The 14,235-nt window shown below is 42.2% G+C and overlaps 1 protein-coding gene across 1 annotated transcript in view; it reads right to left on the bottom strand.

The window, feature by feature from the left end:
* Positions 1-14,235, bottom strand: part of SYNPO2L (synaptopodin 2 like) — a 38,005-nt gene that overhangs the window by 6,905 nt on the left and 16,865 nt on the right. Inside the window, exon 3 of the mRNA XM_021548760.3 lies at positions 13,171-13,832. Coding sequence (XP_021404435.1) covers positions 13,171-13,832 — 662 coding nt within the window. The remainder of the gene's footprint in view (positions 1-13,170; positions 13,833-14,235) is intronic.

Below are 14,235 nucleotides of genomic sequence, written 5' to 3'. Positions count from 1 at the left end.
CTTTGCACCCAGAACTAGAAACAGGAAAAGCAATGCTGAAATGGCTCATTATTTGTACTTGCACTTGCAAAGTGAAGGCTCTTTGCAAAACTTTCCTTACAGAATAACTCTATCTTGCTGAACCAAGACTGAAGAAGAGTCCAGGTTTTTGTGAAGATTTAGTGTTCTTCAGGGCAGTCAAAACTTGCCCTCAAAAACCTGCTCTCCATGGTAGAAACAAACTACATTCCCTGAAGGTCTGCCCATTTCATTTACAAATCTGCATGCCTGTGTCTCTAGGCATTTTGAAAATGGAAAAAATAAGGGAAGTTGCTACAAACAACCTTACTACAAGCTATATCCACCTGTTAGTATTTTGCTTCTAAATGTACAAGGAGAAAGAACAGTGCCACAGAATCTTAGTCAAGTGCAGAATATGTAAACTCTGGCCCGAGTGACTCAGGAGGATTTCTAGCATCAGGAGCTAACAGATAGGGAGCAACACCATTCAAAGTGATGTCTGCACAGCCCTTTCTGACAGCAGACTACCATAGGAGTGCCAACTCTAAAGTCTGGGCTAGAAAATACTGTCAGAGAAAATGTAACAGAAGATGGTCTTGGCTTTAACTCCATCAGCTTGTAGTCCTTGCTCAGCATTAGGATTCATGTGCAACTTCCCTAGAAAGTTGCTCTGAACTGTCCTGTGCTCTGAAGGAGGTGGCAAATAGGCCCCTCTGCGACCTGCTTCTCACCTCCCTCTTTTCTTCTTCCTACCTTTCTCCTCATCAAAGGCTAAAGCACACAATTAATTACACCAGTCCTCCCAACAGAAAAATGGTCATTCAAGCCACAATCTTCCACAATAGTTTAAGAAAAAAACAAGAAGAGAAATCTTCTTACAATGACTTGTAGAAGGTAAAGAGCAAGAATGAAATCAGAAAAGGCAAAAGAATGGGATAAGGAAAGTAGACTAAAAAAGGAGAGGAGAGGAAAGGAAAGAAGGAAGAAAGGGAGAGAAGAAGAGAAGAGAAGAGAAGAGAAGAGAAGAGAAGAGAAGAGAAGAGAAGAGAAGAGAAGAGAAGAGAAGAGAAGAGAAGAGAAGAGAAGAGAAGAGAAGAGAAGAGAAGAGGAAAAGAGAAAGAGGAAAAGAAAAGAAAAGAAAAGAAAAGAAAAGAAAAGAAAAGAAAAGAAAAGAAAAGAAAAGAAAAGAAAAGAAAAGAAAAGAAAAGAAAAGAAAAGAAAAGAAAAGAAAAGAAAAGAAAAGAAAAGAAAAGAAAAGAAAAGAAAAGAAAAGAAAAGAAAAGAAAAGAAAAGAAAAGAAAAGAAAAGAAAAGAAAAGAAGAAAAGAAAAGACAAAAGAGAAAAGTACCTGCATAAGGCTGATCCAAGCTTGAGAAAGTTGAGTCCAGACCTGGAGAACTGGGCATGTCACAAAGCCCGTTTAATTCACAACTCCCCATAAACAGAAAGAGAGGCAATGAGACACGAGCAAAGCAAAGCTCTTCTGGAGCAGAACCAAAACTCTTAGATGTCCAAGCTCTTTGCTATCAGTCCACAAGCCTTTTAAAGCCTCTCTTTTGTCTCATAGGCTTTGCTGCTGAAAGCCATGAGGTCACTTTGTCTATTTTTGTCTTCATAGCTTCATCACTGAGCAGTGTGATGGACATTGTCACCTGGCACTTAAACTTATTTTTTCCCCCTCCCTGTACTCTCTGTAAGGAGAAACTCCTACTTTTTATTTTAAAATAAGAAAATATACTCTATGTTATCACAGCTTCTATGGTACAAGCTTCAGGTTAGAAAGGTGCAAGCTTCAAATTAGTGTTACCAATGCCTCAATGGGCAGCATATCTGTGCCAAAGAACCCTTCAGAGAGATAAAACTAACACAGTGTGCATGTCCAACATGGAGAGGCAGAAGAAACCTGCACAGGGGGAATAAAACTTTCCTTCCTGAAACTCCCAGAGAGCACTCAGCTCCAGGTAAAGAGGAAGAAAAGAGAGAGTAAAGGCTTTCCTGTGCATATCAATTTTCTTCCATATCTGAGGAGAACAAGTCCATGATTCAGATCTCTGCTGTGTACACAACTGAAGAATATTTAACAGAGGAGCATTAGGATCCTGGATACCTGCAGTGAAGTTGTTTAGCTGAATTAAAACATCAGAAGCTGTTACCTTGAAAGTGTGGTTGTGCCCAGGGAGGGTGACAGAGTGTTTGGGAACCAGGGAGTGGTGTTTTGGCAGCACCATTCAGAGCTCCAGCACAGGAGACTGAGAGGTGTTGAAAGATGAGATGCTGATAGTGAGGACTGTGGTAGATGGGAAGGAAGGGAATAGATGGTGCTGGGAAGTCTGCAAATCTCTGCAGTTGTTGTCTGCTCAGCATCTCTTGACACTTTGTCTAGTTCCTGTCTTACCACTCCTTTCTGTACTCGAGCAATAGCTCCTGTGAGGCAATCCCAGAGCCATGGCCAAGGGACACCCTCCCATGATTCTCCCTCCCAGCAGCTCCAGCCTTAGCAATTCTGTAGCCTTGGCAGACAATCTCCAATGTTAGAGAGTCTGGAAAAATGAAGGTCTGACCATACATGCTGAAATCCAGCAGCCATCACTGCACACCAAGAAGACAACTCCCACAAGGCAACACTGCTGTACAGAGACCTGTCATGTGTCATACAGAGGCTCTTAGAGCAATGAAAGTGGTTCAGTCTCTTCTTTGATGAATATTTACATATATAGGGATATATGTATATATATGTGTCTCTTTGGGGAAATCTTGTAATATTGATACATACTATTGTAATGAAAATACAGTTCTGTCTCTTGTAAAAACATGCAAATGGGATAGATTAAAGAGTAAAAGGAAGGATTATAAAACTCCCATAATTTCTGCTGCTATGGTGAATAATTTCTATAGAAAACGTTTTGTTAACTTCTAAAGCACTTATTTCATGTACACACTGAATTCTGTTGGAAAAAATCCACAAAAGGAAAAATTTCTATTAAGCAAAGCCTATGGAAATTTTCCTCTTAACTAAGTTTCATTGAAGTGAAATTATTTTCATTACTAGTTACAGTAAAGAGAAGTGTAAAAAGTATAAATTTTTTCAAGATCAGACCTTATTAAAATAAAGCTTTTTAATGCCCAGGCAAGCTACTGAACAAGCAGGCTTACGTGGGGTCAGACACTGTTCATATTCTCTAGGAAAAAAACAATGGTAAATTTTATTACCAAAATCAAATTCTAGAAAAGCCATTACTATAGAAAATAGGGTACTCTGCTATTTCTACAGATAAAAAAACCTGTTCCTCTGTGATGAAATGTTACTTGTCTACTGCTTTTTTTCAGATGGGGTCACCTCAAATTTTGTTCTTCCAGCTATTTATGTTAGACAAAGTCATTTTTCCATGGCTAATGTTGCAAATATCTCAGTAAGCCATTAGAGGCTACAGACATCTCATACTTTACATACCTGAAGTTCTCTCAAAATAAGATTTGGATAGGTTATATTGACCTTCTAAATATTTCCTTGTTGAAAGTTTCAACCTTTAAAGCTTTGATCAGTGTTTAAATTGCAAACAGTTAAGCAGAGGAGTATATATTTTTTTACCTCAAAGTAAAGGTAAAACTCTTGGGATAAGTAATATTTGTCATTCTTGGATATTTGCAGACTTCCATCACATAACCTGTGCATAGTATAAAACACAGATGTGCCTTCAGCTCCAATGTAGGATGTTACAGGCAAATGCTACAGTCCTACTCAAGTCTGAAACCCTTTACCATGTATCTGAGGTTAAATAGTTAAAATATTTATCAAAACAATGTTTTTTCTTAAATGTCTAGTGATTTTAAGTGTGCCAGTGAGACACTGCCCCACTGCAATCTCCTGGTTTTGGAAAAACAGAAATAAACAGGCTTTTCTGAAGGTAAGTTAACAGCCCAGGGGGAAAAACATGCTCAGTAATTCTGTAGATTTTTGACCATTCTTAGCCATACTACTATTGGAGAGCTCTGTTAGGCAGAGAGGGTGTAGAGACATCACTGTGCATGACTACAATATCTTAGTCTCATGGTATCCTGCTGGAGACTTGAATAGCTTGTTCATTCAAAAAAAAATCTCTCAGCTGGGTACCAGTTTGGCCTTCTTTCTGAGCTGGATGGAAAAGTAAGCACAAAAGTGCAAAAGGTAGCACACCTGTCCAGTTTTTCTGACACCTCACACCTGGGTCCTGGATATTCCCTACATAGCCTTCTCCCAAAGGAGAACTTTCTTTTGCCAGGACAGCACCTGTTAAATGCACTAGTGAATCTGTCTTTTGCAGCTTTAGCCCAATTTCCAGTGAAAGGTTTATGCAGTCAATGCTGCATGCCTTTTGATCTTACACATTTCATGCTAATAGCTTTTGAGTCCATTTGCTAATTTTAAGAGTCTGAAGTCACAAAGATACAATGCTCCTACAAGTTTACATGGAAATAAGAGGCCCAGCAGAGGAGAGAGACCCCACCATAGAAAGTGAAAAGTCTGAGTGCAGTCTTAATTAGGCATCAAACTGAAGAACACACACACACACTCACACACATACACACACATACACACACATGCGCACACACAAATGGTTTCTCATTTTGAATGTGAGAGACAGACATCAGACAGATTTGCATTTACTAGACTTGAGAGAATGAGGTATCAAATACAAAACAGAAACTAAAAGGATGACAGGATCTGCTAAGTCTACTGCTTGCAAAATTTCTTGATGTCTGACAGCAGGATACCACTGATTGATCACATCTTTGTCTTTCAGTCTATCCAACATCTACTCCAGTAATACAGACAAGTATGTGCTCACCACCTCACTGTGTGGACTTAATTAATCCACTTGCCATATAGTCTCATTAACCAGATTGTTTTAGTCATTTTCTGCAACTATTCAAGCTCCTCCTACATTAAAAATTCTAGCCTTTCATGAGACAACTGTATATCTTCCAAGTGTTGTGTCATCTGCCAATTAATACATAGAAATTTCCACTGAATCCTCATGACACCCATTGAAAATTATTGCTATTTCCTGTAACTGCTTTCTAGGTACAACACCCAAGAGAAACAAGACACCTTTACAAAGCTTCACTAACAGGAATTAGCATCTGAAAAAAGCAGATAGAAAGACAATAGTGGTGTATCTAGGAACACTTTTGAGTTCCCAATCCAGGTAACCCCCCTCCCTCCCCTGTGTCCCCCACACACCTGGGTTTCTCTGGGAAGAAAAACAGAGAAAAGCTGCAAGGTGTCTCAGCTAGGTTCCAGATCTGAATAATAGCAGTTTTGGGGCTGTGCTGTGCCCCACAGTACATGCTGCTTGTTCCGTCTAGATGCAGCCAGAGGGTAAGATCCACTGACAGAAGAGAAGAGGGTTGGGATTTTTTATCATCTGTCTCCTTGCCAGTCATATAACATTGAGGTGGAGAGGATCTTTGATTGACATTAGTGTTTAAAGCTCTGTGGGTGAAAATATAGAGGTAGTCCTGTTAGATTCATAAGGCCAGTGAAACACTACTACCAACTTAACCAGTTAGCTCATCTGACATCAGGAACCATTAATAGTTATGTTTTCTGTTCTATTCTTAGCCAATTGTGTGGTCACCTTACAGAAGTCCTATCTCACACATATTTTTCTCATTGGAAAAGTCATGTAGAACTGTCTCAAGTATCTTATAGAAGCCAGTATATGCTGTGTTCATGTTATGCCTTCAGCCATGAAGTCTTGTCTTACTGAGCAGGTCAAAGACTCTTTCTACTTTTTACTAGTCCATGTTGACTTTACTTTTCATTTTGTTTTTTGCAAATATGCACGAAAAAACTACTTCATGCACCCAACTGAAGCAATTTTCTTTTTCTTATTGTCAGAGCGTATGTCTGCTAGAAGGGTATATTCTTGGTCTTTTTCCCTGAGACCCTTCTCATTATTCCAAGGTACTTGGCAAGGACTGAGGACCATTCTGATACAAGTTTCATTAATTCCTTACATTTGACCTCTACAGAGAAGCTGGTTCACCCTTGTCCTTTCAGCATAGTCAGTGTATTAAGATTTGCTGAATCTGCTTGCCCCTGTTTCTGCTCCTGTTTCTTTCTGCAAAGAGCAAGATTCTTAGTTAATGTAAGTGGTAGATACTAATGACAGTAAAGCTTTACATATTTCCCAACAAACTGATGTCCCTACAATGGGTTTAAGTGAAACCGAAGAATAAGTATTAAACAGGTTGACAGCTTTTGCCTTCCTTGCTATAATTTTTTCTCACTTCTCTTGAGTAATGGCTGTTGTTTAATCACTCCTTGTCAAAGTCCTTTTAGGCCTCACCCTTTTATGCCTCTCCCTCATCCATCACTATCACTTTGTCTCAGAAACATTTCAGTGTTGTCCCTGAGCAGACTTGTCCCTACCTTGTCAGCAACCTTGTCCCATATCACTTTCAGAACTGATGCAAACAACTGGATGGGGAAAGGGATTCCTGTTGTCTGTTTGCATTACAAATTCTTTCAACTAATATGTCAAAACCGTGGAATCTACAACTACCAGCTTAGTTTAAGATAGTCTGTGGGGTTATATGTATAGCTGTTTCAATGTGATTATTGCTCTAATCACCTTTGTGATCTGAGCTATTGGCAAAATTTTAATTTAATGTTCCCCATCAGCCTTACACATCCTAAGTCAGAGTAGAAGTGCATGTGCAAGGCCAGGCTATGTTAACATATAGGACAACACAGTCTGAAAAATCACTAACTGGGGCTCTGCAAGGACCATGGAAGTGTCAGCTTAGAAACAAACTCTGATACTGCTTCACAAGCAGCAGGATGATGAATGATCTCTGATCATGTCTGAGGAACTGTGACCCAGAGTCAGAGTCCCTGTGCTGACAATAATAACATAAAGTAATGTCTGAGTAACTGATAGTTTAAGAAATAGGTGCTTCAAATGATACATCATATAGTAGAAGTACTAGGAAAAATGAGAGGACAAATACACCTTTTCATTTCAAGGATCACATAGTCTTCCTCCATATATCTTCAAATACTAGAGATCTTTCCCCTCCAGAGAATATTATCTGCAGCTAGACTTATCTTGAGCTAGCACATAGCTAGCACATAGCTAGCACATATTCACTAAATTCATGTCTCTGTCAGTCTGTGGGGCAGCAGGATTGCAGTGAGATGCAAAGGTAGAGCAGAGCAGAGCTCTATCAGCTTTACTTCCAGTGCTGCAACCCACAACATCCTCATTGAAATGCTGGGCAAGAGTGATGCCTGAGGGAACGATTCTGGAGGTCTCCAGTAAGAATACCTGAGGAAGATGGCAAATTACTTGTGACAATTATGAGATGACTCAAGAAAGAATGAAAAATTCATCCATGCTAGCCAAGAGAGATAACAGCAGTTTATAATCTGGCTTCTGCCCTGTTAATATATCAGCCTGAAAATATTACCTCTGCTTTCCATAGAAGGGCATAAACTGAAGGAATAAGATCAATGCCTAAAAGAGGGCTCTAGATGCCTTGTGTTTATTCCTCCGTAGTCTTTAATAAATGCCTTCCAAGTGGCAGAGAGTTCAAAGACGAATGAGTTATTAAGTGGGGTTTCTTAAACAAACACATACAACTAGACTGCTACTGCAGTGTATGGAAACTGATTTTCCAAGTGGAAGCAATTTACAGTTCCATGCGTGCTGAAATGAGATCAGTCTCTCCATCTGTGATTCAACCATGGAAGCTGTTGTCCTTGTTTTCCGAATGGCTGGCTGCTCATTGAGTGGCAAGGGCCAAGGGTGATTCTGCATGGCTTCACACTGCTAGGAACAGACTTCTGTAAGAGCAATAGTTCAGGCAATTAATTTTAATCTCCTGGTCTAAGCAGAATGCTTTCGTATTTTACTTTAAGGCATGTAGGATGTAGTAGTAGGCTATTATCCTAAACCTATTGGTCTCTCAGACTGCAGTGAATGACAAAACCAGTAAGTTAGTCTAACAGTCACATAACTGTGATCAGAGTTACAACTGTCAAAGCTGAAAGCCAAATAGAAAATGTGGTGCAAAACTTCAAGCTGCCATTCAAATACTTCATCTTGTTCACAGCCCCTGTGCCCTATACCAGTTGTAACAGGCTGAGAGATGGCTTGCTGCACTCACCCTCTCTGCAGAGAAACACGACTGCAGTCACTCTTAGAAGAGGTAATCTCTATGACCTGCCGATGAACAGGCCACTTATTTATAAGCATTCTGTCTTTTCAAGTGCTGCTGTACATCCGCTTTGAACAAGAAGGATTTCCTTTTCTGATATGGAATGTAGTAACTTTGATGACTCTGCACAGGCAGCCAGGCCCATATAAAGCAGAGGAGGAAATTTCCGCACTCAGTTTTCCCTCCCTTCCTCTACCATACATGGAGAGGCTCTTGAATCCTAGGAACTAAAAATAGTTCAGGAGATAAGTTTAAATTAAGTTATTTTGAAGCACTTCTTTCACTGGCACAGTGTGATAGCAAGTTAGGAATAGACTGCTGTCCTGGTATGTCTATCCTATTTCCAGTTGTGAGTAAGGCTGAGCCTTTTGTCCTGTGAGATGATTTAGGATGGGGGTGAAAATACAGTGCACCTCAGACAGCACAAGTGGCTGAGAAGAAGAAACCCTGGCTAAAGATGGATCCCAAGCCTATGAAGGTGGGGTGAGAAGAGAAGGACACTGCAGAACCTATGGGAAACCAAAAAACCTCACCTGCAATTACTTGTGAAAACTATAGTCTGATTCTCCCTGACACAAGTTCCCGCTTTCTGCTAACCTCCTGAAACTGGTGTAGATTTTTTAATTTGTATTTTCTTCTGCACTGTGTAAGTTGCACATAAATCATCTCAGGAAGGGACTTAGTTTGGCCCTTTACAGTGATGACAAGCCAAGGGCCGAAAGATCCCCAGTTTCCCCAGGGATTAATCACCTCTCAAAAAAGAGAAATGTACATTTTAGGGGGAAGGAAACAAATTCATACTTATATATCTACAGATTAGGCAAAATACCAGCTGTTCACAAACATGACTGTTCAATAGTTCATTTAAAAGATAGCAGAGTCACTGTTTGCCAGCTGCTCTTTTACCCCACTGAGCAAAACACCAGGGTGCATAGAAGCCACTGGGTAGTGATGCAGACTGAAGTTTTTTATTTGTAGGGCAAGTTCCCCTGCATTTGGGTGATGTGTGGCTCCCCACAGTGCCCCAGCAGTCTGCACCAGTAATGCTCTGAGTGGGTTTTAAGCAGGCACATCCAAGTCATGTGTCCTGTGGAGATCTGGGATGATGTACATGGCTATCCCACAGGCTGAGAAAAATGAGCCAATACCAATGTGAAAATAGAGCAATAACTTTGGAAGGAGAGAGGCCCAAACCTCACTGCAGGGGCTGTTGGCTCTCTAAGGAGCTTTAAGACCTTGTGTCTTTGCTGGGGAAGAAAAAGCACAGCTCAACAGCTGATGGCATGCAGGACATCGTGGTGGCATCATCAGCTGCTGCCATCTTGATCTTGAGCTGTTGGTACTTGCCACCAGACTGTGTTCTGCTCTGGGAGTCAAAGCTTTACTTAATGTAAATAAGGGAGCTCCATTTGCTCCCATGTTACTGTGATGCAAAGCAGGTATCAAACAAAAGCATCACCTCCAGCAATTACCACGTGATTTATATGCTCTGAGGAAAGCAGGGAAAGCAGCTGTATTTCCCAGATGTTGGTGGAGTTACTGCAAAAAAAAAATACATGTACTGGAAAAATGTTCATCAGATGAAAATGAAGAGAAAATGCCTCAGTAACAATCAGAACATAAAGACTGATTGCCCATCCTGATACAACTAGGAAAGATGGTGAGGGAATATGGAAAGCACTTCCTCATTTCATTGATGATCTTGAGGACAATACATAGTCATCACAGATCAGATTTTCTAACACCATCAGAAACAAAGGAAAGTCATTCAGGAAAGGGGAGACAGAGGAGCTGAGCCCACTTGCCTATGATCTGGAAAGCTCAGAGCTCTGGAGCACACACAGTGAGGACAGAAGTCTGCAAAAGTTCTAGAGATAGAAAGTAAAGAACAAAGCTACAGAAAACCCAAGAGCTGATAGCAGTAGCAGTATTACTGAGATCCTTGCAGGGCAACATAGCAGTGAAGAATGTCAGTTGCTCCTCTTGGTAGTGTGCAAAAGAATTATTATGTATCTCTGTTCTTTTTCTGGGATTACAGTTATTCATATAGAGGTTTGATGTTTCTAAATACTCATCTAGAAATAATGTACCTGCAATTCTGTTTGCTTGAGGTGCAGGGACGAGTGGGAAAGGGAAACAGTCTCCGGAGCTTAAAAATGATAGTGAAAAGTTAGAAAGAATTAAAATAAAGGACACAAGAAATACCCCCAAAATTGAAGTAAACATCAGAGCAGACATGACAGAGTAGTACATTCCAGGAAGAAAGGATAAGGAACCATCTAGGGAGCAGTCCCATCAAAACAAAAAGCAGTTTTTTACATTCTTATGGTGCAGTGGTGGGACCTGAAGAAGGCTGTGGCAAGGCAAGCAGGGTGTATTAGCAGATGAACGGGCAATATATTTAAATAATGCTTCAAAAGGCAGCCATCTGTTCAGGTATTCACAATGGCTCTTAAATGTCTCCTGCAAATATATCAATACTTAGGCTCTCAAAATTAATATTCCAAGTCACTTCCTGGAGCTAACTCAGGTTTTAAAACCCTGCCTGACTTCTAAACCATTATTTTGCATTCCTGTTTAGCAAAACCCAGGAGTGTCTATGTCCCAGAGTAGGCTACTGTGCTGTGGATATTGCTAAGGAAAGGCAGAGGAATAGAGCTTTAAATGCTGCTGTCTCCATGGGAGCCTAGAGTAGCTGTAGGAGCTGGAGCAATGCTAGCCCAGACATCCTCACCAAGGCTACACCTTTCTGGCAAGAGATGTTCTACCCTGTCCTCCCATGCCAGTCCAAGCAGCCTCCCATGGAGCCAGTACAGCTCAGCAGTCCCCAGTCCTCCAGCTGTGTTTATACCCATGTTTATTCCAGGTATAGGTGTTCTTTAGCTCTGTTCACCACATAATGAACACCTTCCATCCCTCTTCCTTACTTGCTTCCTTCCCTCACAGTCACTGGCTGCTGAACTGGACTTCTGTTTTAATGGCTGCTGTGCTCCAGCATTATCAGGTTGTAGAATTTTGCCTTCTCATTTAATGATAAGATCCCTAATGCAAGAAAAGACCCTGTGAGTTACCATCCCTGGCAGGGTAACTCCTACAGAAGGATACCCCTGGCCAAGCATAAACCAAAAAGAGGGTGAGCAGTGAAGGAGTGACAGGAGAATAAAATATTACCTCAGTCTGCAGTGCTTCTGGGAACCCTAACTCCAGTTGGCAATATTGTTGCATCATCTCCTGCCATGGGATATTATCTTGCCATCAGAAATGCTCTGAATTAAATACATAGCTTTTCTGGGATCCCTCTGTACTGATACTGTCCATGAAAATAAGTCTTGATGTAAAGCAATTGCTCTTCTACTGCTAGGACTATCAGGTGGCAGGGAGCAGCTGAACATGCCTTTCTCAACATTCACCTCATGCTTGTACATTATTCAAAGGGGGAAAAAATAGCTTCATCTTTAGAGAGGCTGAATTTGCTGATTTCTTTTCTGTCCTAAGGAAAATGAGAGCTAAAGACTAGGAAGAAGTAGAACAAGGTGCTAGGTTAGGTGCACTGCCCAGCAGAGCAAGACATGAGAGACCCGACTGAGCCTCCCCTCGTAACACTGGAAAGAGCAGTAGGACAGTGCCCTGTCTGAAGGAAGCACCTAGGTTTGCAAGTTACCTCTATAGGACTCCTTAGGCAGAAGAGATAAAAGAATATTTAGTTCGAGGATAAGCAAAAAGAGAGGTTTAATAATTGCCTTGCAATATTATCTGTCCTGGGTAAAATGTCTAGCATTTAAAGCAGAGGATCAGAAGTTAGAATCAACATGTTTTCTTTTTGATTCAGTCTATATCTTTTCTGTGTCTCTGTTTTCCATTCTGTCACTTTTTAAAAGTCACATTCTTAAAACCTGCTTTGTTTCCAGAAATGTAAACTAGTCAGTTATACTCACTGAGGTACATATATGAAAATAGGTTTATGATTATCTTGTTTTTAATTTTACTAGATAGATCACAACTGTGAAATCAGATAACACTTTGTTCTGCCCTCATGTTTGTGCTTGAAATACTCCATGTGTAGCAGAAACCAGGAAAGATATTCACAATCAAGGTCACTTCAGGTCCATCACCCATCACTACACTACCTTTTTCAGTACTTTATTTCACATGGAAATGTCATGACTATCAGAGATGGCACTACAGGGAACTGTTTCAAGAGCTAATTTACCATCTCCTGCCTGTCCTTGCTGCCAACACCTAAAAAATTATCAATTGTACCTGAACTCACCAGCTGCTGCCAGTCAGACATGGCATCCTTGCTCAAATGAGTGCCTGCAGAGAAAGTTGATGTAGAAGAGTCCCTCCCTGAGCTGGACAGGGTGAGAGAAATAAATCTGTTTCTGACAAAGCTCTTTTGCAGCTATGCTGTGTACAAATTATCTCTCATTGTCGCTAATTGTTTAATACTGCATGCCTCTGTGTCCATGGAGAGCTGAATTGAACAGAGGGCTCCTTGGAACCCTCTTGAAATGAGTGTTTTGTGCTTAACAGGTAACTAAGGAGCAAACTCAGCTGCCATAAGATCTCTGGAAAGCCAGGGAAATTTAACCTCCAAGTTTTTTCCTGTCACCATCATGTCACCTGAGTCTTCTTAGCCCAAAGTGTTGAAGAAACCAATGACACCCATCCTTTTTCCAGCACATAGAGGTACTAGAACACATCTGGTTGAATGGCTGTGGCCTGTGTGAGTGACTCCCAGACCCCTGACCCCAGACCCTTTATCTTACTTTTTTCTTAGGATGCCTTGGGTGAGGTAAACCTCAGGGCCAAAGCTGCAGCAGGAAGCCCTGGTCTCTGCAGGTCTGATTTGACTGGTGCTCCTTAGTAAGCTAGAAGAGCTAACCCACCTGGCATTTGCAGGAACCAGTCTTTTGGAAGGAGAATCCAGCACAAGGAAAAGGCATGGAAGTTTAGAGAACTTACTGGCCTGCTTGGCTTTCTCTGTGTAAGTGGTGGTTAGGTCTTCATCAATCGGATGTTCCACTGGCCCCACCATGGGGATGAGATGGCGTTCCGCTCGGATGGCCTTGGTAGCATGGGGCAGGAGCATTGCCTCTGGAGAAGGCTCCCGACCCTCTGTTGACGGTGGCCGCAACTGTCCCTCGCTGTCTGAGAATGGAGTGTCTGTGCGACTGCCGGGCAGGCAGACAATCTCCCTCTTGGCCACCCCGCTGGAGCTGGCCAGCTCTGCTCCCCCCTGCGCAGCAGCCTCCGGCATGCTCTCGTAGCCACTCTGTTCCGACAGGGACACCTCGTCCTGAGGCGCGTCCGCCCTGCCGGTGGTGCTGTCAGGTGGGGAGCGCGGGCTCTTCTTGCGAGCCCGGCGGTGCTTCTCCTGCGCCACATTGTCAGCATCGCTGTCTGTCTCACCATAGTAGGCCTCACTGTCCGGTGGGGACGTGAGGCTCTCCAGGTGCCTCTGTGACCTCCATGGCTGTGAGGGCTGTGCAGTGGCTGGGGCTCCTGCTGGTTCAGAGCTGAGTAACTGTGCTGAGGGGCTGGGCACAGATGGTGGGGAGAGCACTTGCTGCCCTGGAGAAGGGGAACGCTGGGGCCACGGGCCAGTCTGGTCCCCACCAACTATCCTGTGAGGAGAAGGAAAAGTGGTGAGCGAGGTTTTGTTTGTGTCGCTAAACTGGAAGGAAATCCTGGCATGAGAGAGGGCGATGGACTGGGACAGTGTTACAGGTGTTTTTCAGGTGGTACAGACACCTGAAGTGTAGATGCCAAGGACAGACTTATCCCTGACATCAGCTATGTGCTCTCATTCTGATTTTCTGCTTCACAGCTCTATGGAAACCAGGTGTTAAACATTCAAAAGTCAGAATGCCCTAAATCTACCGAGCCTAATCAGCTCCCCAGGCATTTCTCCTGGAGAGATGAATTCCTGCATAGCAAACATTCCCCAGGACAGTGAGACCTACCCTTCAGCCTGCGGCTTGTCAGCAGAGAACGGCTGGTGCTCAGCTATCACACTGCACTCCAGCT

The sequence above is a fragment of the Lonchura striata genome, chromosome 7 (assembly GCF_046129695.1).
Source record: "Lonchura striata isolate bLonStr1 chromosome 7, bLonStr1.mat, whole genome shotgun sequence".
Classification (NCBI taxonomy): domain Eukaryota; kingdom Metazoa; phylum Chordata; class Aves; order Passeriformes; family Estrildidae; genus Lonchura; species Lonchura striata.
This window is presented reverse-complemented; position numbering and strand designations above follow the sequence as displayed.